This window comes from Danio rerio, chromosome 11 (genome assembly GCF_052040795.2).
Source record: "Danio rerio strain M-AB ecotype USA chromosome 11, GRCz13ab, whole genome shotgun sequence".
NCBI lineage: Eukaryota > Metazoa > Chordata > Actinopteri > Cypriniformes > Danionidae > Danio > Danio rerio.
Window position 1 is genome coordinate 39847717 of NC_141031.1, and position 24170 is coordinate 39871886.

The following is a 24170-nucleotide window of genomic DNA, read 5'->3' on the forward strand; positions in this document are numbered from 1 at the left end:
TAAATACTGCACATCCCTAGTGAATGTGTGCATTCTGAGATAACATTTTACTTTGAAAAATGCTTTAAATATTTCTAAGAACTTAAACATGTTTGACCCTAAAAACGGACCCCCTAATTGGAGCCTATGGCCCAAACAAAGTCCCATAAGCTGCATCTAAAACCACAATTAAAACTAAAGCTAAGCTGCAGAAAAAAATTAATGAAGATTTACCAATCAACCTGCTTTCTAATCAGTTACAATGGTTGATCTGTGTCACATACACTATTTTTGAGCTTTTGTACAGAGCGTGAGATATTCGCTGCTGTGCTAAAATCAGCGACAGGAATGTGCCGCTAGGTTGTACCCATCTATTTCTATTGCTCACTTTCAATTATTTTAATCACAGCTTTAGAAATGAACAATTACAGAATAAAAGCAGAAATAGAAATCAACATATAATATATTCCACATTAGACATTGTGTTGAACATAAATTTGATTCAGTAGATTGTTAAATTATGATTAGGAATATAAATAGGTTGTACTTATAAAGTCACATATATCCAGGAGCACAGTGGGGGAAATAAGTGTTGAAGTTGACCATTTTTCTCAGAAAACATACAGATGTTGGTAATAACCAAAAAAAGCAATATATATATAAAGAAAACAAAAATAACTAGTTTAGAAATTAAGTCATGTAATAAAATGAAATGACACAGGAAAAAGTATGAAGAAAGGAAGGTGCAAAAACAAAGTGAAAGCCCAGACAGCAGCTGAAATCTCTCAGTAGTTCTTCAGCAACCCTCTGTACTTCTTCATTGTAAATGAAAATCAGCTACTTCAGTCCAACTTAGCAGGATGATGAAACCAGGGTGGTCATTTCAGCAAGACAATGATCCAAAACGCAGCCAAAGAAACTCTCAAATGCTTTCAGAGAAAGAAAGCTGTAGAATGGCCCAACCAATCACACGACTTAAATCCAATAGAGAATATAAAATTAAAAATAAGAAAGAAACTCATTCAGCTTTGGACCATACAAAGGTACTTTAATTTAAATATTACATACTATTCATCTGGAAATATAAAAGCCAGTTTACAGTATGGGCTTCTGGCACATCTCTGACCCTGTAATATACCTATAGGCTCCACAGCATGAACTCTGCTCACCCTTGCAAGACAACCTGGGATGTATGTTATCATACCTGCTGGGATTCTGATGAAATTTCACTCTACGATTACCTCATGCTGTTTAACACACAGGGGGAACACAGAGAGATGAGATAACAGCTGACACATGAAATAGCGAGAGGAAAACAACTAATAAAGCATGTATTTTTGTCTTGCGTGAATGGAAAGGATGATTCCTTATTCGTGAGGTTGACAGTAATCTCAACATAAGCCATAATGAAGCAGCTGGCTTTTTCATATGAACACTTTTCACAAGACACTATTAACAAACCGGCTCATTGCGGATACTTACCCAGGTCTACATTTATGGGGACAACGAAATACATGATCGGAGGAACGTCTGCTCGCAGTTTTTGTTTTTGCAAATCCACCAGAGGCCACTTTGTACACTTTTTGAAGATTTTTCTTGCTTGTCCTCTTCTCACATAAACCCACCAGAGGGTGCAATATACACTTCAGCCGACCAGGCCAGCTTGCTGTCGACTGACTAACCAATTGACCCACACACTGCCTTTCCTAAACCCAACTGATAGTGTTTTCAAAAGCAATCTAGAAAAAGAAAAGCCGCATGATTTTGCTACATTTTCAGGTGGTTTATTTATTTATTTATTTTTTATTATTATTATTTTTTTGCTTTTGTTTTACCTAGTTTCTGGCACCGCTCTTCGCCGGACACAAACTCCATCCTCACGATAAACTCCGCTTGGCATCTCAAGGCTGCCGAGATATGCGGCGAGCTACTGGGCAAATGGGTAACATCACAAAAGTTGTCTACATGGAGGTAAGTGGTCAGTTGGTAGTGCGAAAAGGAACAGAAGCCATTGGTGTCATCGTACCGAACCATAGCGTTCATTTTAAAGATGAAATTCATGCTCTCCAGAAATTTAGACAGGGGTACGTATCCACAATGAGTCTGTGTTGTGGTTAACAGTCATCATAATCTTAAATTCTTGAAAGTTTTTAGTATTTAGATTGTTTTAAAAAGGCACGTACTATCATGTATTTATGTGTGCATTATATCATGTTTGCACCAAATTACAAAAACGAATTACCGCTTGTGAGAGGTTTCAAATGCAGCATCTATGGGGCAGGACGGTAAATTTGATGTTGTTCTCTCTTCAGGCTGCCGTTATCAGTCTCACACAATTTTTTCGGACAGTCTTGATAACACCATCTTGGAGTTTTTCGTTCATTATTTCAGCAAATAGGATTGTAAACAAATTATTTGCGTACTCTTCCAATCCCCGGAAATGTGAAAAGGGTCCATTTCATACAATGTAGTGTGCGATGTTTAGAAATGCAAAAGGCCCTAAGGCAATATTTGCACTGCATGGTTCAAGTGACTCAATTCCGATTTTTTTACTCATGTAGTACAGATTGGATATGGCCCATGTACATGTAAGCAGGAAAATCAGGTTAGATCAGATTTTCACCTGTCAATGTGAGTCCCGCATCATTAAAAACCAAAGCAAATGACGTATAGTCTGGCACTTTCACTTCAGAACAGACTTCAGGAGAGTCCCAAACCTTAAAACACGAGGACTAAATATGCTTTTATGATGTCATATAGCACACGTATTTAAGCATGTTAACGAAAGAGAGAGAGAGAGAGAGAGAGAGAGAGAGAGAGAGAGAGCGTAACATCCGCCACGTAATCAAGTGTGGTTGATTTATAAAATCATTTCGAGAGGATCGTGTGCTTATGAGTAAACACAGCTGGTTCCGCATCAGCTTCATATATTGCATCAGATGAACACTGACACACTATAAATTACCAGAGCTTTCTACTCTAGTCATCTTAGTCTTGAAGAATCCCCCCTTCCACCCCTACTCCCCCCTTCTCTGATAAGGCAGCACGGCGGCCCAGTGGTTAGCACTGTTGCCTCACAGCAAGAACGCCGCTGGTTCAGCCCTCTCCGTGCCGGTCGGCGTTTTTGTGCGGAGTTTGCATGTTCTCCCCATGTTCGTGTTGGTTTTTCCCGGGTTTTCTGGTTTCCTTACATCTTCCAAAGACACACACCATAAGCAAATTGACTACTTCAAAATAGCATCTCAAAGCAACTCTTGGTCAGCTATATCTCAGCATGTTTACAAGCAGGGGAGTTCTCGAGATCTACCTGAGGTCAAACTCTCCTCTCGTCCTTTAAACGGAAGGAAGCCCCAGGCTCAAGGATATTCTGAGCTCAGGGCTCTCTCCCGGGATAGCATGGCAATTACGCTTTATTATCAATCATCAGTTAAGTGTGAACTCTTGAATACTAGCTATTATAAAACTGTGGCATACATCACGTGCATAAATCACGCCATTGACATTACCACTGGTTTAAAAAGTCCAAGATTGTCGGCGCAATAGCCTATTGATTAGAGTGTTAACAAATAATGCAGTAGCACGTCAGGGTGTCCCGAGTTCAAATCCCGGCTTAAGGGCATTCCCCAACCCTACCCTCTCTCTCTCTCTCTCTCTCTCTCTCTCTCTCTCTCTCTCACTTCCCTTCCTGTCCTATCTAAGGCCCCATTTATACTGTCAGGTCTTGATGCCCAATTCCGATTTGTTGCCTAATCAGATTTTTTTTGTCTGTCCGATTACATGTTCTTTTAATTGTGACCCATATCTAATTCATGTGTTTACACTTGCCATAGAATTTACGATGTCGCGCATACATAAAGGTGAGTTCTAGCATCTGTGCCACACTAGCCACGATGGAAGAAATTGTCTTGTTTTTAGCTCTGCGAAATATGCAGTGTAGTATAAGGAGTAAATGGTTTAGTCCATATTTACCACCCATGCAGTTTATGTAATGGTATGGCCCTGATTTGTGTGTGTGTGTGTGTGTGTGTGTGTGTGTGTGTGTGTGTGTGTGTGTGTGTGTGTGTGTGTGTGTGTGTGTGTGATGATGATGTATGATGTCCTCCACCATTCAGAGGAATTTATGGTACGAGAGAGATCTCAGGTCTGATGGGAGCAAATTGTGGTGACTGACCACTTTCCTCTGTTGTTGTTGTTTATCCTGTCGGCATCTTCACACACGCTCTTTCTTCTACGTCATTGAACCGCGGAGAAGCCATATTGTCACAAGTTTATTGATGTACAGAACAGAATGCCTCAATAAATCTGATCTGCCTGTTTACATGACAGTCACAATGTCACATGTCCGATTTATTTATGTCTGATTTATTTCCACATATGAAGGAAGCCTGAAACCGATCTCTGAATATCCGAATGCATGCGTTTTTTTCTTGTTTACGCAGTCATAGAACAGATCCGAAATTGGGTCACATTGAACTGGCTGTGTAAAAAGGGCCTAATACTGTCTTGTCTAATAAAGGCAATAAGGCCAAAAATAAATCTTAAAAAAAGTCAAAGATTAAAAGAAGATAAAAAAAAATTGAGAACTTTTCTGTCATAAACTATAGTAAATCAACTTGTCAATTTAAAAAAATTAAGCCCTGTGAGCACATTAAATACAGGAACGCAGAAAAAAAAAAGAAAAAAAAAATCGCTCTTTTATTATCAGCTGTCAGTCAGCGCCCACTCTTTTTTTCCTGGTCAATACGCCTTTGTCATGTGCTGTGTAAATACAGACAATCAGATAAGAGTCACTTTTAAAGATGATGTACGCAGGTCAGCAAAAAGTTTGGATATAGTCTCAAAATCGGAATTGACCATCAAGATCTGCAGTGTAAATGCAGCCTAAAAGTGCTTAATAAATGTATCTAAGGAATAACAGATTCTGCCTCTAAATCAAGTCATTGGCAAGATGCATAATGAAAGATGAAATTTGCATAATTCCAGGACATGGTTTTCATTGGCTGCCTGTGAATAACATCAACTTTTAATTCCATCAGAAAAAATAAATAAATCACCAGCCCAGTTTGCACATTTCAAAAAGACTTTTGACACAAACTCAACAAAATTCGGATATTATTTGATCACTCCTTCTTCATTGGCTTCCTGTGAATAACGTCTACTTTTAATTCCATCAGAAAAACTCACCAGCCCAGTTTGCACATTTCAAAAGACTTCTGACACAAACTCAACCCAATGTGAAACGCTCCTTTAAATGCTGCTCCAAAATGCTTGGGGGAAACAAAAAAAAAAAAGCAGGATGCGAAATCTCCACATGCCATTTCTCTTTCCTGTCTGAGCTGCTAAAATCACTAAATTAAACCGCGCCAGTAGCCATGAGAGCTATTCACAAATCATGAAGCCCTCATGCTGAGCCACAAGATCGAACAGCTGTCTTATCTCAACTCACAATCGTCTTCTCTGTCCAAAGCACGGAGAAGAACATCCACCCCCTCAGAACCCGCCAAATCTGCCATCCGAATGCTCTGCTTGTCTAAATATAAATCATTTATGCGAAAAGTTCAAAATCAGATCAATTGAACTGTACGAGCTAAGCGGTTTGTTAAAAGGAAGCGAGGCAAGTTTGAATAGAAAATGTCTGAGCTGAGCGTGCATCTGTTCTCAGAAAAGATCATCGAGATTATGATGAGACAGATTTGTTTTCGTCCTTCCAGGAATACACACGTATAAAATCACAGTGCTGCGGCTTTGAGAGGACAAAGACATTCACCTGTTCTCAAAGGACGAATTTAATCAATAGCTCCTCAGAAATCTATAAGGTAAACACCCTCTAATTTGCTATTATTTTTTTAAGACAACACATTTTAAACCACAACTCAATCACTTGCTCAGTAAAGACACCTGCAGTGGGGTTTCAGAAAGAAAAATCCATCCATTTTCATAGGGAATCTTTAACAATAATGCAGAGTTCACACTGCATGACTTTCGAAGTCATCGGATTGAAGTCATCGGATTGACTATCTGAGGTAGTGTTCAATTGCTGCTGTGTTCACACCAGAGGTCGCGTTAACCAAATATTTTTTGTCATTGATGGATTTTTTTCAGCAGTGACAGAAAAATCTGAAGGTGACCTTCATTTCGACGGATGATGCTGAGGGTGATCTATTGTAATTTGTAGCTAACTGTAATACCCACTCCTGTCCAGCTGATGGCGATTGTCCTTGTTTTGTCTCCTCTTTGTCACCGCTGTGCACAGTTGCAAAAATCTCACAGCAGCTGAGTGTGAGAAGTTTCTTTAAACGGCCAAATAGTTGTAATATTAATAATAAGGCTGAAAAAAAGAGGAAGCGATGCAGTGGACGATGAAGAACAAACAGACAAAAATCCTCAGTCGCTGACAGCTGTTGTTACGGGTCAACCAAGTGGCAACAAGGAGGTCAGGTGGTTTGAAGTGCGTTGTGAGCACCATGCACTACCGAACGCAGAGGGAAGCCGCGCCCCTGGTGCTGAAGGAGTGCGTGCTGCAGTATTTTTTCCCGCTGAAACTTGAAGAGGATTCCTTAGGAGAAATGTTTCCTAACTACAAAACGCTGGCTGAAGTGGCGCTACCCAGATAGCAGGTAGTAATCGGCTCGAGCTCGGCTGCCCTTCGGCGCCTCCGGCTCCGACTCTGCATCAGCGAGTGTTATCCGGGCTGAGTATGGCCCGCAGCTCGCTCCCGCACATGCGTTTGTGATGCGGCTGTAAAGCACTGGCCCGATTCCTGTTAACCATATCTGGCCCGAGTCTGTCTGTAGAGTCCGAGTCACTTCTAACAAGGACTCTCCAGTGTGCAGCAGAACGCGGCTTCAGCCTCCAAAACAAATTTAAAACCGTCACGAGAAGTCGACTTTCCGAGGCAAAGACACAGAATTTAATGACAACTGCCTCTGCATCAGTTTCTCTTGATGCGTTTGATTATGCACAGGCAAGCACCCAGTTCAGGTCGACGCATGAGGAAGATATGAGGTAAGGCAGATATGATTTTTTGTTCATTTGTCAAATAAATAAATGAATAATTTAACCTATATGCTCGTCGTGCAAGTTCATTATTAAAATCTAAATGAAAAAAGCAATTAGAAAATATGCTAATTAATTGACGTCAATAATAGGTTGTGACGGAATTTTTACAATCCTCTCCGTCAAAATGACGGACGATGACCAAGTCTAAAGCCTGATTTATACTTCTGCGTCAAGTCACCGGCGTAACCCACGGCGCATGCAACGCGCGTGGCTGTGCATTTATACTTCTGCGCACTGTCTCTGTGGGTCTGCATTAACACTACCGAAACGCTAGTTGGCAGTGATGTGTAAATGTTCCTCTGTGTCGAGTTTCTTCGCTGCTTTTTTGCTCTTCCTGAACACTTCCGGGATGTACAAGTGGCTCAAACTCGCTCATTTTGAGGCAGGAACTGGCGGACGTGCAACAACTTTAACTATAAGGTAAACACAAAACAAAACTTTCCACCCGGAGCTCCTTAACGGGACTCCACACTTGTAAACAATCGCTCCATCAGGCTCACACCATTCACGCGGCTCTCAGTCCCGCCCAGACTCGTCATCGCAACCAAGCCGACCAATCACAGAGCTTACGCTACGCGTCGTTGCGACGTGTAGTTACATTTTTTGAGAGGTGCACATCAGCAACGCCAACGGCAACGGTGAAGGGCTATGCGTCAGCGCCGTAGCATACGCCGACGTTTGACGCAGAAGTATAAATCAGCCTTAACGCGACCTCTGGTTCACATTAACAGGAGGAAACACACTGCATAACTACAACAGCGTCAACTTTGTCTTTCGTGTAAACGCACATAAGAAGTGATGAGGAAATAACAAGATCACACGCGAGCAAACACTATAAAATACACAGGACATGTTACTCTTATAGTTTTAAATGGGGAAAAAGTGTTACGGTTAAAATGGCGAATGAAGCCCCGTCTACTAGTACAGGAGCCAATCATCGATCAACTAGGCAGGCACTAATGCACTCCAATAAAAAGTAAAAGGGCAGAGCTTATTCTCTATTAGAAAATGAGATAAGTTATCTCTTAGGAGAGGCTCTTTAACCTTAGAATCTCCTTCATATGAATACAACAATTAATCAGAGTAAGGGGTTTGGGGTCATGGCAGTGGTCAGGATGGAATGTGTTAAAGGCTAAAATGATTTACTCACCAGGTCGTGGTTGGTTGAGTTGGAATCATCCTCGGGGAAAGGGACATATACAGCTAAGGCCATGCAGTTGGCGAAAATCGCTATCAATATAAAGATATCAAATGGCCTGGAGTTCAAGTTAAGGAGCAGTACAATATACATTTCAAGCATTTAAAGATAGAGACACTTCACATATTACATTAGCAAATTTTTAAAGTGACATGTAATCAGTAGAATTCAACAGAGCTAGCTACATAATAACATTCAAAACAACAAGTATCATGTACTACAGCAGGGGTGCTCAATCCTGTTCCTGGAGATCTACCTTCCTGCAGATTTCAGTTGCTACCCATATCAAACACACCTGCCTGTAATTATCACGTGGTGTTCAGGTCCTAATTAATTGGTTCAGGTGTGTTTGATATGGGTAGCAAATCTGCAGGAAGGTAGATCTCCATGAACAGGATTGAGCACCCCTGTACTACAGTATTTTTAGTCAACTTGTCTGAAATGTCTTGATTTTTTAGCCCATCTAAACCTCTTTTTGATCAAGAGTGTCAGAATATTTAGCAGTGAGCAGCTACTTGCATGCAGTTTAACAGTATAGTCCATCACAACAGTTCTGACTCAGCCGCTCTGCTTTCCTGCTAGTGAGACAAATAAAATGTAAATAAATCCGGCGTGAGTCAGAGGAAGTGAAAATGCTGCAGTCCACATTAAACATTCACAGATGATCTTTTAAAGGCATAGTTTGCAAGAACACGAAAATTCAGTCATCATTTAATCCAAGTACTACTTCCTTTAAATGCACAATGTCTAAATTTGGTATTGTAGAGTAAACTATCCCCTTTGAATTTATAAATATTCTCCATTTTTGCAGTGTATTCATTCATTTATTCATTTTCTTTTCAGCTTAGTTCCTTTATTAATATGGGGATGCCACAGCGGAATGAACCGGCAACTTATCCAGCATATGTTTTATGCAGCCGGATACCCTTCCAGCTGCAACCCATCACTGGGAAACATCCATACACACTCATACACACACTTATTCACACACATATACTACATATACTACTTCAATTTAGCTTACCCGATTCATTTATGCATGCACTGTAAAAAACTGTTATTTTTTTCTACCCAAAATTGAGGCATTAGGGTAATTTTTGGGGGTTATTTTCAATGTCAGTTTCAATCCAGCTCTTTGGGTCAAATCAACTCACAGCAGGGGGCTGACTGGGATACCACATATTATTTACTAATTTGTTTAAATGCAATGAAAATATTGTAACAAATGTAGATTCCTTGCATTTTCAAATGATTAAAATGAGATGTATGCTCATAGCAGCCCTTAGTCAGACCTTTCTGAATTTTTAAATCTCTAACTAGCACCTTTTGTAAACCTGTAATTAAAGCTGCACATCCCCCACTGTACATCAGTGACACCAAGTCAAAACAGCACAATTGCTGGGTCATCTTTCGCGGGCATTTTTGGATCAAATTAACCTATAATTTAAGGAAAAATAACTAATTATTGGGTTAAAAAAACAACCCATTTATGGGATTAAAAATAAACACCCATTTACTTGGGTTAATTTAACCCCTGATGTGTTCTGTCCCATATTTACCCAGCAGTAGGGTTAATAACAGCCCCATTTGGGTAGTTATTAACCCTGTGTTTTTTTAGAGAGTGCATTCGGACTTGTGGGGGAAACCGGAGCACCCGGAGGAAACCCATGCAAACACGGGGAGAACATGCAAACTCCACACAGAAATGTCAAATGGTCCAGCCAGGACTTGAATCAGCGACCTTCTTGCTGTGAGGCAATTGTGCTACCCACTGCATCACCGTGACGCCTTTTGCAATATAATAATAACACAGTATTTTATGTTAGATTTCTGAGATTGCGTTTCACATTATGCTGTAAAAAATGCTGGATTCCAAACAATTGCTTCATGTTATCTTAATGCAAATCGCTTAAGTTGACAAAATTAGGTTGATTGAACATAAAACAATGAAGTTGAACCAAAACAATAACCTTAAGAATTGAGTTGTTTCAGCTTATTTTGAGAGGATGATATGATAATGATTGAACAAGGCTGGTTCTGCATTAACTATGTATGATCAACCAATCAGACGTTTCCCAACCCACTATAAAGAGCCAGGGTTTGTTACTATAGTCATCTTCAATTTGAAGAATCCCCCCTTCCACCCCTACTCCTCCACCTTTCCCTTCATAGGGCAGCACGGTGGCCCAGTGGTTAGCACTGTTGCCTTACAGCAAGAACGTCACTGGTTCTAGTCCTTTGACAGGCCGGCTGTCGTTTCTGTGCGAAGTTTGAATGTTCTTCCTGTGCTCGCATGGGTTTCCCCCGGGTTCTCCAGTTTCCTCCTACATTCCAAAAACATGCACTACAATTGAATTGATCAATCTAAATTCAGCACTACAGTCAAACTCTCATCCAACAGCATATCTCTTCATAGCAATCATTTTAGTTATCAGCTCTTATCGAAAAAAAAAAGGGAGTTGTCGAGATCTACCTGAGCTCAGAGCTCCCCTCTTGCCCTGCAAATAGGAGGGAGCCCAGGGCTCAAGGACAGGGCTATCTCCTGAGACAGCATGCCAAACTTGCTTATAATCAATCATCAGCCAAGTGTGAACTCTTGAAATATGCAGTGGGTATGGAAGGACACAACTGGAGAGGATCTGCAGAGAGGAATGGCAGAGGATCCCCGAATCTATGTGTGAAACGCTTGTTGCATCATTCCCAAAAAGACTCATGGCTGTATTAGATCAAAAGGGTACTTCTACTAAATACTGAGCAAAGGGTCTGAATACTTTGGAGCAAGGCTTAACATTAACATCCGCCAATTCTCAAAATGCGGATAGATTTCAGCTTTGGCGGGTTAGACAGACACTCCCACTAGCCACTTTGGCTGGTTAAAAATAATTTTTAAATTGAAGTTTTCTTAAAAGCAGGGCTCAACTATAAGAATGACCCAATATGCGTGCCAATGTGATCTTAGAATCGAGGATGATCACTTTCGCTAACAGCTGATGTCATGCGCGTGGCTGTTTAAAGCACGTGCGCGCACCTGTTTCCTTGCTTGAAGTAACCATGCCTGGAACGCAACAGTGATCGGTTCTGTTTCAAATAGTCAGACAAAAAAAAAGTTATGCTAATGCACCCACAAACTTGCTGCTTTCAAGAGCTCCAAATATGTCTTTTTTGTAAGCAGCACCGGTTGCTTTCGTTTTGAACAGATTATTAATTGACCTTACCCGTGTGATCATCTTTGCATTATCACACAGTATATTTCACCTGCTTTCTTTTGCTTATGGTTATTTTTGTTTATATTGTTTAATTATTTGTTTTTTACAACAACATTGCTTTAATATGAGATGTACTCTCTCTTTATGTGGTTAACTGGTGATCTGAGATACCTTTAGCGAGGACAGATTACTGTGCATATTTTTTATATAATTTTTTAAAAAGTTAAAAAATTTCTCTTTATTTTTAAAAGAAATGCTTTATTAAATAAAAAGGTATAGTATACAGCTATATTTAGCTTGTTTTGACACATTTAAAAATTGTGGCTGAGAAATAATTATTGTTTAGAGTGGTCAGAGATAAATTTGGTAAATCCCTAATATTGAGTTCTGAACTAATTGCAGTATTTGCTCATACATGACACACAAAATGTGAAATGAATGAGAAGGCTTGTGGACAAAACACAAAATCTAAATCAAGTAATTTTAGCATGTCAAAGTCATATTTACGCATATAAAAAATATGTTCCCAACAACAAAATTGTGGCTAGTGAAAATGCAGAGTGGCTAGTATATTGGAAAACTACTAGTCACTGTTGCTGGTGATCAAAAAAGTTAATGTCAAGCCCTGCTTAAGACCCTGTGATATTTAAGTTTTTCTTTTTTAATAAATCTGTAAAAAAGTCAACAATTCCGTGTTTTTCTGTCAATATGAGGTGGTGTGTGTAAATGATTTTATCAAATGGTTACAATTTAACAAAGAGTGAAAAATTGCATACGTAAGCATTTTATGAAGTTTGAACAAGATAAAAAAAAATACATTTTTGAGGTACTATTTCCACGCATTTAATGCATTTTTTAATATCCAGCACAATGCAATGTTCTAATTTTCCTCTTCAAAATACTCTTTTTAGGCCATGAGCTGGGACACTAAAATGTTGGATTATGCGTCATTCAAGGGAAGTTCTCTCTGACTTTCCCATGATCCCCCTGAGAAAAGGCAAAGCTTATAGTGCTTGGCTAACATTAGCTTTTGCATCTGCAATCTGCAATGCTTGTTTGCCACCGTATATTATGTTGTATGACAACATTATACAGTTCTAGATCCACTCTCATAGAGATGAATCTGCAGCTTGGAAGCCATAGCACCTTTATCTTCCCCATGGGGCCGGGAACAGATGTTCTTTTCAAAGCTCAGCTATACACGCTGACTTGCATTTGAGATTAAGGTGTTCCTCGCTGCAGGGGACACAGCTTCTCTGCTTATAAAGACCACCAGACATGCTTCTACCAGAGATCGCGAGCTGGGACGTCTACCACAGACGCAAAGGTGGACGATTTTCATTTGTTTACCCGTTCTCTTGATAATTCGCTCAATAACTTCGTCCTGCCTTCACCTATTTCCAGAACAGGCTACAAGCAAATTACACCATATGCTAGTTTTACACAGGATAAAATGCAAGAGGAACCTCAAACGACTATTTACAAACAACAATCTCTGACCTAAAGAGTATTTTCCCCACATTTGAATGCAAACATGTGAAAATACAAAATAAATTTACTGTAAACCAAATATGGTGCCAAAGTGCCAAAATATGGGTTCAAAAACAAGTACAAAATTTAATTGTATTAATTGTATTGCTGTGAAGAATATATAAAACTGTACATGGACATCTGTACATCATCAATGCACCGTGATGCACCGAGATATCGAATTGAACTGAATCAATGGCATGATAATCGTACTGAACCGAACCGTGAGACCAGTGTAAGTTCACACCTCTAGCACCTAGATCTTATGCTGTGTTCACACCAGACGCGGAACGCGCGGATAAATCGCGCTATTCGCGCGTAAAAACAAACGTGAACATTTGAGGTTACTCGCTTCATTCGCGCGTCAAACTCCGCTTCATTCGCGCGTCAAACCCCGCTTCATTCGCGCGTCAAATTCACATCAGAACAGACGCGGATTCGCGTGATGGGCAGGGCTTCTGTCTGCCCCGTGACTTTAGCTTCATAGCTAAAGGGCTAAGATGGTTTTTATGAAGAAAATAACAGTGTTTATGTGCTTTTTGAAGGATGATAAACAGCGTCGATCCGTTTAGAGCCGTGTCTGAGTCCACTACATCCTTTCAGAGGTCAGTGGCGTAGCACAAAATGCGGAGGCCCCCCTGCAGGGATCACCGATGGGGCCCCCAGTTTTCAAGGGGGTCTGGGGCGGGGGGGGGTCTTCAGAGCCAGAGATATACACATATACACATATACACATATATCTATGATTGGGAGTTTTTCTGGATGTTAGTTTTTTTTTTTTTTAATTATGAAAATTATAATTTGACATCACTTTTCTACATTGATGGATCAGTGACCGCACAGGCATTCTTGACAAAAAGCTTGTGTTTGTGTGTACAGAAATGTACTATCCACCCTCCCTGTTAAACTTGATCTAATCATGTCCTGAAACACACAACACAGCTCCTCTCCTGCTTTCACTTCTCATACTGACGGAGGGAGCGATTTGTTTGTGAATGAATCTCCATTATGAACGACTCGTTCACTAGCCGACAATAATACAAGTTTCTGGCAGCGCAGCATCTCGTTGTCATATTTCTTTTGCATTGTTTGCTGATTTTATTCAACAAAGCTAGCATAAGCTGAGTATTTAGTGCGAATTGGAGCTACTTTGCCTTATGCTGAATGCATTAAGTGACTGTATTGTCATCAATAACGCTACCTGTTTAGCACAAATTTCAGAACATATAAAACGTAAAAAACTTAATCTTACCTATGAAATGTTCTGCCTTTGTGCTTTGTAATAACACTTGACTAGTGCGGTTGAATGACATTTGTCCTGGGAGCACTGTACCAATGTGGTGGCGCTATTGACGCATGCTCAGGGTCCCTATACAATATCTAGTGTATATATCTATGTCACAAATTGAGGTGCGGAGAAAGGAGGCGGAGTGGAGCGACAACGCGGGGAATCCTTCACAAACTGAGGTTAGGTTTACAAACCGAAAGAGGCGAAAGCGTCAAAGTAGCCAGAAGTCATTCATTTTTTAACGAGAACCGGCGGCGAGAAACAGCGGCGCGTCTTCATTGGCTATGACGCGGTTCGGCGGCAAGCAATCAGAATGAAGTAGTCCACTGCTTGAGAGGAGTTCAGAGAACACAGACCTGTGAACTTTGGTTCCGTCCACAGTTGTTCCCAAGAGTTTGATTTTTGCGGTTCCTGGATTTTCAATTATTGAAAATCGCGACGACGTGGGGCCCCCTAATCATGCGGGCCCGTCCGCTACGCCACTGTCAGAGGTGCATCCAGCTCTTTAAGCTCATAGACTCCTCCAGAAACTGAACCTGGCTGATGGAGCTTTTCAGCGGTGCTTCTGACTGAGCCCAGCCCAGTTTGATGAACTTCTTGTCGGTGTCTGCTGGGGGATTTCCCCTGGGACACCGACAACAGGCGATATGGCACAATCACGCCCCCACAAGAGCAAGCTCCTGATTGGTTAACGAGGCACGAATGTCCGCTGAAGTTCAGATTTTCGATTGCTAGTGATTCGCGCATCAAACGTGCAAAACGTTCAATTCGCGCCACGCCATTCGCGCCATGCGCACCGCGCAATTCTCATCATTGGCGCTGCGCCATTCGCGTGTATCGCGCCACAGGATATCTATTCGCGCGTTTGCATTGACTTAACATGTAAATCACTTGCGTTTGACGCGCGTGCCGCGTCTGGTGTGAACGCAGCATTAGAGTCCTTAAGGTGATAATTCGCCCATAAATGAAAATGTACTCCCCCCTCAAGTGGATCCAAACCTTTATGAGTTTTCTTCTTCTGTTGAACACAAAAAAAGATATTTTGAAGAAAGCTGAAAATATGTAACTATCATAGTAGACTTTCATAGTAGGAAAAAACAAACACTATGAAACTCAATGGTTACAGGTTTCCAACATTTCCCCACATCCCTTCTTTTGTGTGCGACAGAAGAAAGAAACTCCTATAGATTTAAAACAAGTAAAGAGTGAATAAATAATGACACAAAAATCACCATCACTTCAATATTATAGTTGTTCTTGACAGTTTTACAAACAGTAAAGGATACTTCCATTCCACAAGGCTGATACAGGCCCGGCGGATGGGGTTGTTGAGGTTGAGGCAGAAGAGAGCTCTCTGTGGCCGCGTATTGGCCGAACTGCCCTGTTTTTTGCTCTTGGCATACTGCGCCCGCTTCTTCTGGGCCAGCGATCCGACCGGTACCACCGAAGGTACAGGCACGGCAGCTGCTGGGGGCGCGGCAGGAGTCGCAGCAGGCGGAGCAGGGCCGTTGGCGCTCATGGTGCGGGCGTGGGCCTGAGCGGGGCGTCCACCTGCATGGGCCTGCCAGGGGAGAGGGCACAGGGGTGGGCGCTGGAGCGGAGGATCTCACCAACAGGCTGGCACGTCACCAGAGACAGGGACTCTGGTACTGCTGGCATAATTTGCCTCTGTGAAAGACAGAAAGGAGAGTTAAACCATGCATGTGGTCTGAAAGAGGAAAAATAGCAAGAAAGCGCAGAGAATATGGTGGGAGGCTGTGCAGTGACTTCCTTCAGAGCTACATTATATTATGCAACAATGTGGGTGTAAGACTAAAAGATGCATACTGTATGTCTTTGGGTCCAAAGGCCAGTGTCTCAAACAAGATTCAGGAACAGTACATCATCTGACAGATGTGGGCACCAAACCACAGGGAATACTTCATCTAAATCAGGGTCATCATTATTTATCATCAACTAAAACTTTGGCCTGGCGATGCAGTGGCGCAGTAGGTAGTGCTGTCACATCACAGCAAGAAGGTCGCTGGTTCAAGCCTCTACTGGGTCAATTGGCGTTTCTGTGTGGAGTTTGCATGTTCTCCCTTCGTTCGCGTGGGTTTCCTCCGGGTGCTCCGGTTTCCCCCACAGTCCAAAGACATGCAGTACAGGTGAATTGGGTAGGCTAAATTGACCATAGTATAGGTGTGTGAATGAGTGTGTATGGATGTTTCTCAGAGATGGGTTGCAGCTGGAAGGGCATCCGCTGCGTAAAACATGTGCTTGATAAGTTGTCGTATCATTCCGCTCTGGGGACCCCGGATTAATAAAGGGACTAAGCCAAAAAGAAAATGAATGAATGAATGAATGAATGAATAAAATTTTGGCATTTTCTATTTTAGCTAGTTTCAGAGGAAATATGTCTAATTTTCACTTAGTTAAATTACAAAATTAAATTAACTATTTCAATTAAAATGGCAAGAACTATAAAATGACTTAAAACTTACATAAAATAAAACTAATTCATAAAACTGAAAATTACACTTAATAATACTAATTAAGGGTGTCACGATCCTCCAAATCCTCGATTCAATTACATTTTCGATTCTAAAGTCACGATTCGATTCGATTTTTGATTATGAATAATTAATTAATTAATTAATAACGAATTAATTATTAGTAGCCTACCGTTTAAACTACCTGACTTGCTTGGTTTTTGTTTTACCCATAAACAAATCATACAGAAAATGAATAAAGGTAAGTTACACAAATAATTACAACCTGTCAATCACTTTTTTCTGCGGGACTTGTGAATAGGCAGTGATCTGTGTCGTTATAATGGCGTCGGTAAAAAAGACGCACAACCAACAGAAACCAGCCAACAGTATCTGAGGTGTTCGCTAAAATGACTAAGTACTTGTGTGAAAGTAAAAAATGGAAGCAGTCTACTGACTCGCTGACTGCCTTGACCCGCTGTCTCGAGCGCATGACAATGTGTGTGCGTCTGTGTGTAAATGAGTGGGTGTGGTCACATGATGTGCGTTTTCAGCGGTAGAGAGGAAGGAGGGCTGCTCAGAAATGTTACACACCAGTGTGGATGTGGATCGTTGTCGTTCTAAAATGCCATTTAAAAACAAAGACATATTAGTGTAAACAGGGCCTGAGTGTGTATTTTTCGCGAGCGGATTTGCAACGGGAGCGGGGCGGAGGATCGCGATGCGGCTATCGTCTATCATCCCAACCGTAATACGTACATAGCAGAGCTTGTAAACTGTGTTTTTTTTTGTCGACAACACGAACGTTGTCAACATAACTAACTGGAAATCCAAAATACTTCCACACTGGCGACTTCATTGAAAGAGGAGAGGGTTAAAGTTCTGTCGACGGGTCTCCTGCGTCTGCAGTTTAACAAGCAATTCAACAAGCATGTTTTTTTCCCGCTTGGCAAGCCAAGCTAACGTGACATGGGGGCGTGGCAGCATCAACGATTCTATTTTTTGATTCGATAATCGAAGTTGAGCATAAATTTCGATCGATTGCGATTAAAAATCGAAATCGTGACACCCCTAATACTAATATAACTCCCTTTCATTTAAAAAAGGTTTAAATGTGAAACACAACTTACCTGCTATATTAATCTTTTATAAAGGAGCATTAGACCTAGCTGAATTCAGTATTAAATTAAAAGCACATAAATCTTGTTCTACATTCAGTAACTCGTAAGATCTCTTGAGTTAATAGCATTAACATACAATAAGAAATACAGTGAATATTTGGCTCTATTAATGCAAATTAAAGGTGTAGTGGGTCACTGTCTTTAGAAACACTTTTGTTGTGCTGGTTGAAATTCTCTTCACATTCCCATAGTACTGATTAAAGTAAATAATCTAAACGTATTTATATATATTTTTATATTCTGGGTAAGGCATAAAACTAAAAAATGCTAATCCAATTAAAGATTGACAGACAAAAACTCAATTACGACAGGTATCTCAAACTGTGTCAACAAATTTAAATGTGAATTTCTGCGCAGCCTCTTTAAGAAAAAAGATATGTCGCTCGCGCTTTCATGTGAAGCTCGGATCTACAACTGACAGAGACATCAGGTAAACTCTGCATCAACCTGAACTTGTTTCTGAAAGACCAACGTGGCCTTGTATCCATGAAAAAGACATTGTTTTAGAAAGGGCTTCTGCCAAAAATGCAGAATCAAAAATCAATATCGGAATTACAATTGCATGCTGTAGGGAAATGACGTTATGCAGTTTGTTATGCAGCCACACAAAGCTTATGTTGATTTTGTTCTTGTTTATGAATGGGCTTATATGCAAAGAAGTGTTGTTCAGCCACTGAAAACGTCTGGCAAAAGATTGGCTTTTTTCAAGTTCATGAAGTACCTTTTACAGCATCGATAATATAGTCGGTCAAATAGACCTAAGCATTCGTTGAGTTGTTCAAGTGTAAAAGGAGATGAAAACAAGCGATGTAACTGAAAGCAATCTAAAATACAGTATCTTCTACTGTTGAAGCAGTCTGTGAAATAAATTGAAAGGAATGTCAAATGCAATATCGGTAACACTTTATTTCAATGGCCCCTATTGCTTTTGTTCACTAAAAGTTGCATTGCAACTACATGCCAATTACTTCTCATTTGAGTATTAGTAGAATGTATGTTTAATACCTGCTGATACTGCTACTTCAACAGACATTTAACTAAATATGAGAAACTTTGAAAGTACATGTCAACTTACACTAACCCCACCCAACATACTGACCTATTGAGAATTAGTTGGCATGTAGATACAATGTTACTAAATTCAACAAAATGCGTTAAAGGGACAATCAAAATAAAGTGACTCCGCAATATCTTCTATAGTTGATGCAGTCTGTGAATTAAAATGAAAAAGGTCAAATATTGTATCTTCTGCTGTAAATGCAGTTTATTTGACTCAAGCAACAAATTGAATACATAAAAATTAACACAATCTCACGGCAATTCGTAACTTTTTCATTTAGTGGCTAATTCGTATGAATTCGTACGATCTAATTCGTACAATTTAGTACGATTTGCTCATCCCCCAATGACGGTTGGGGTTAGGTGCCACACCTCCTTTTAAAATCGTACCATTTCGTACGACTGAACTCGTACGAATTTGTACGAATTAGCCACTGAACTGGCAAAATGTAAAATACTTACGTTTTCTCGTGAGATCAGGCTGATAAAAATACCTGAATATCATAGTTTAATAAAATTACTGTTCTTAATATGTAGGTTTTACACATTCTATGATGGACATAATCATGGCGGACTGTGTACAGCTCAATTAAGGGAGGAGCTAAGCTAATAGGGCAAATTTCATTGCCACTCTATTGACCTTATTCTAAAATGCGGAAGTGCGCCTGTTTTCGCGATTGTCTTCGAACTTCCGATTCAGTCGCCTATGGGAGAAATGACTAGGAACAATAAACGGCAAAAAACTGTCAGACTACTTGCTCTACAAACAAATGTTAGCATGACTATACAGACCGAGTAGAATAATACAACAATGAAATATCAGTTTGCAACATCAAACAGTGAAACGAGCAGTTTTTAATGTCTAAAAATGAATGGAAGTGAATGAGTCCGGAAGTCTCATGCCAAAAAGATTCAAATGGCTGCACCCGCTCGTCAGCGAAGAATAAGGTGAAATGGGCAGAGTTTGTTTTAAAGTGATGTCAATTTGCTGAGAAAATTGCTAATGCTTTGAAACTTTCTTTTTGATTCATGGCTCATTTATAAAAGGAGTGGGTGGACCTTTACTGTTATAAAATTGTTGTTTACACACAGCTAACATACATTTATGTTCAAAAAAAGATTGGTTATAGGTGACCTTTAATACAAAAAAAATCTTGTTCGTTTATGTTCATAGATATATACATTAGATGTCGCCTGGCCTATTGTTGTCTATTGGACGGAATGCGTCAATAGCGCCGCCATCTTGCTACAGGGTAGCGCTCCTTTGAAATGAATGCGGGACCAAGGGACAGTGGAGGACTGTGGCCATCCAAAGCCAGAGATATACACATATATCTATGATCAGGAATTTTCCTGGATGTTAGTATGTAATTTTTTTTTCTAATTAAAAAAAATTATAATTTGACATCACTTTTCTACATCGATGGATCAGTGACCGCACGGGCATTCCTAACAAAAAGCTTGTGTTTGTGTGTACAGATATGTACTATTCACCCTCCCTGATAAATTTGATCTAATCATGTCCTGAAACACACCTCCTCTCCTGCTTTCACCTCTCATACTGACGGAGGGAGCGATTCATTTGTGAATGAATCCCCCGAACGACACTTTCACTAACGTTAGCCGACAATAATACAAGTTTTTGGCAGCGCAGCATCTCGTTGTCATATTTCTTTTGCATTGTTTGCTGATTTTATTCAACAAAACTAGCATAAGCCGAGTGTTTAGTGCGAGTTGGAGCTGCTTTGCCTTATGGTTAATGCAGTAAGTGACTGTTATCATCAATAACGTTACCTGATTAGCACAAAAGTTCAGAACATACAAAAACAGAAAAAAAAAACGTAATATTACCTATGAAATGTTCTGCCTTTGTGCTTTGTTTTCTTTGTTTGCTCGTTACTACACCCGTAGACAGCGCTAAAGTCCCGCATCTTCACGTAATAACACTGTCTTGACTAGTGCGGTTGAATGACATTTGTCCCGGGAGCACTGTACCAATGTGGCGGTGTTATTGACTCAGGGTCCCATATGCGATATCTAGTGTATATATCTATGGTTTATGTTAGCTGGTACATTAAACAATATTAAGAGATGCAATGTTTTTATTTTAATAATTCATTATTAGTTTAAATGTCAAATAAAAGTCAAATAAATTACGAATTAAATTAACAAAATAAATGCTTTAGAAGTATATTTCATAAGTGATTCCTGTTAATTAGTATAAAATTATGTAACTAGCTTGTGTTTACACATAACATCTAATTAAATCGTATTAACAGTCAAATAAATAAATTAGTAAATGTTAAAATTAACAATAACTAAGAATAAACGCATTACAACGATTTGATCGTTACTTTAAAACATTTGATTTCTGATTGTTTTATTTTAACTATTGTTTAAAAATGGAACTTTATTGCAAAGCTTTACATATTATTACATTTTTACTGCCACAGTTTAATAATACATAACACATTTGCACTTACAAATATTATCAGCACTATCACGCGTTTCATGTTCTTCAAATCCATCAAAAATACAAACATCCATTATTGAACATTTTAGTGCCACAATACAATGAGCAGCATACATAGTGTGCTGTAAGCAAAAATAAATAAATAAACAAAGAAGCAAGAAGGAAAAGCATAACATGCTGCTAAAATGATGAGGTATTATTAGGATAATGTCACACACACACAAAAAAAAAGTTACAGTCTGTGGAAAAATCAATGCGTGTAGCGTGACCCAATGAATACCAGCCCGCAAACAGATGCATAATGGCAGAGGATCACACTACCCACATAAAAACAGACATTATCCACAAACAACAGCAAAACGAAATCATCACATACAAGCAAAAAAGCACACATCCAGGATTACGAGATCCACAAATGTCACACATATGCATCAGAGTCCTTGAACCACTAGGCCCCGCAGAGGAAATGAAGACATGCATGGAAAGGTCATATCGCCTGTATACATTTCCCTGAAAGCATTTGACTTCCATCGAATCGTGAAAACCTAAGACACAGCATCCAAATGTGTCCAAATTCAAGCCAATGCTCTGCTTGTCATTGTATATATATAATAAATCTTAACACTAATCAAATAGGTTATTAAGTGCACTGTTATCTTTGTCAGCACTGGCTAATGTATTAGGTATATTTTTCATTCAGACGCCATGCATGACAATGATGAACACTAATAATGTAATATAGCTCCTTATTGACTTTATAATTTACAAAAGAGGCAAATACCTACAATAAAACGATTGTTTGGTTTGTTTCCTTGTTAAAGCTAAAACTATCTAGGATTGTGACACATATCATCCTTCTAACGTCTCACAGTATTGTAGATGCACAATATTTGATGACATGCGTATCGTGACTATTGGAAAATAGGACTGCTGCTCTCCGAATATGAAATGCTCTATTAATTTTCATATTCAATCTGTGTGTTTCCTTAGAAGCTGTTCAGATACAGCAGCTGTGATGCGTCTACACATTCACCGACTGTTCATTTCTTCAAAAAACGCCTGATTATGACAAGAAGTGACAACACTAGGGTCCAAAACGAGCGCAAAATCCTCTGCATCAGCATCATCAGCATCTTTTCGGCTCTGACACGGATGCGAAATGAATGTTTGTTTAGGAAAGATCCATTTTAACCCGCAAAACGTCAGGCCGCTGCGTGAATATCGTACCTTTGATGAGGTCTTTCCTTTCAGCTGAGGATGATGATGATGATTCGGCTTATATCCAGAGATAAAACTCCGACATCGATTAAAACGCTTGGGTCCGATCTGACACGGTGAATTCAGATTCATCAGTATTCATTCGTTGTTTTGCGCGTGAGAGAGCGCGAGAGCTTTTCCTCGCGTTGGGCGCGCGCGCTGCCCGTGTTTTAGCGTCACGCGGCGTCGGTGAACGGTGAAATGAGCTGAACTCCCCCTCTGGCTGTGCACGCACAAACCGAGCTCACTTTGGTGACGAGGACTCGGAATCATTTGAGGAATCGATTCGCTCAAATGGATCACTTCATGGGATCACTTGAGTCATTACTCAGTTGCACTCAATGCGGGTGTTAGGCTACTTTCTCTGTTAAATGGACAAGACTTTATTCTGAGTGAAACACCTAATAAAATAATAAGATCAATATTAACCCAAGATAAATTTCCAATACAAACTAATAGAAATAATGTGTCTTTTCTTTTTTTCCAAGAGCTTTATTATCGAATTAAGAACAAGTGTTTATTTCTTTCCCAATACCTGCCAAAAATAAAGAAGTACATTTTAAAATTTTCACTGATATTTAACCATCTTCAGAGTTTCTTAGCTATATAGATTTCATTTTGATCACAACAATTGTACATTCTGTAAGATGTACATTGAAACGACTGCACATTTAATTTTTGAATGTTTATATAGCAGAACATTTTGGTCTGATTAAACATTTCTCTCATGTTGTCCTCCCAATTTTCAAAAAATATATATTTTCTTTAGTTTATTAGGGAAAGATTTTAATATTCAATTTGTATTGAACAATATTCTAATTTTGGGGAAATTTTATATTCATAAATGCAAGTGCCTTAAAACAAAACCATTATTTTTAGTTTTCCAAAAGAAATTTTGGTTATATTGTAAATATTTAAAGTTGCTACAATTAAAATGTGGAAGAACACTGTTTAGCTTATTGAAAAAAAAGTAAATTAATAGAAGACCCGGTGTAAAGTTTTTTTTCTCTCTCTTTCTTTCTTTCTTTTTTTTTTGTGTGTGTGTGTCTATTCTACGGTTTAAGTGTATCTTTTTACAATACTATTTTATTGATTTTACTATTTGTGCTCTGTTCTATAAATGCAGTTGAAAGTTATTATTTAAATTTTGCCTTAGTGTAATTATGTTATAATGCGATGAATAAATAAATAAATAAACTTTCTCTTATGTTGTAAACAATAGGCTAAATATTGGCCACAATAAACAGACTGATACCTTGAACATTGTTATATTCAAGATAATATGTAATATGTTTTACATTTATTCAAAGGATTTAAATGAGTAAAAAAATGACATGAATTTATAAGGGATATATAGATCACCAAAAAATGAAAATTCTGTCATCATTTAACGTTACTCTCCCTAAACTTGTGCGGGATAGTGGATAGTGTGTGAACTAGCCTAGCCCTTAGCTAAATGAAAGAAAATA

At 39.4% G+C, this 24170-nt stretch overlaps 1 protein-coding gene across 50 annotated transcripts in view; it reads right to left on the reverse strand.

Annotated features, from left to right (window-relative positions):
- cacna1da (calcium voltage-gated channel subunit alpha1 Da) overlaps positions 1-24170 on the reverse strand; it is a 184200-nt gene that overhangs the window by 154635 nt on the left and 5395 nt on the right. For 40 of the 50 annotated variants that reach the window (XM_087272083.1, XM_087272081.1, XM_087272076.1 and 37 more), the window contains exons 1-3: positions 22672-22909; positions 15547-15928; positions 8189-8294 (exon numbers count right to left, since the gene is read on the reverse strand). Coding sequence is in view for 36 of the 50 variants with exons in the window: in XM_087272044.1 (XP_087128170.1) it covers positions 8189-8294; positions 15547-15779 (339 nt within the window). In the remaining 14 variants the exon portion in view is untranslated. 50 annotated transcript variants of the gene reach the window in all.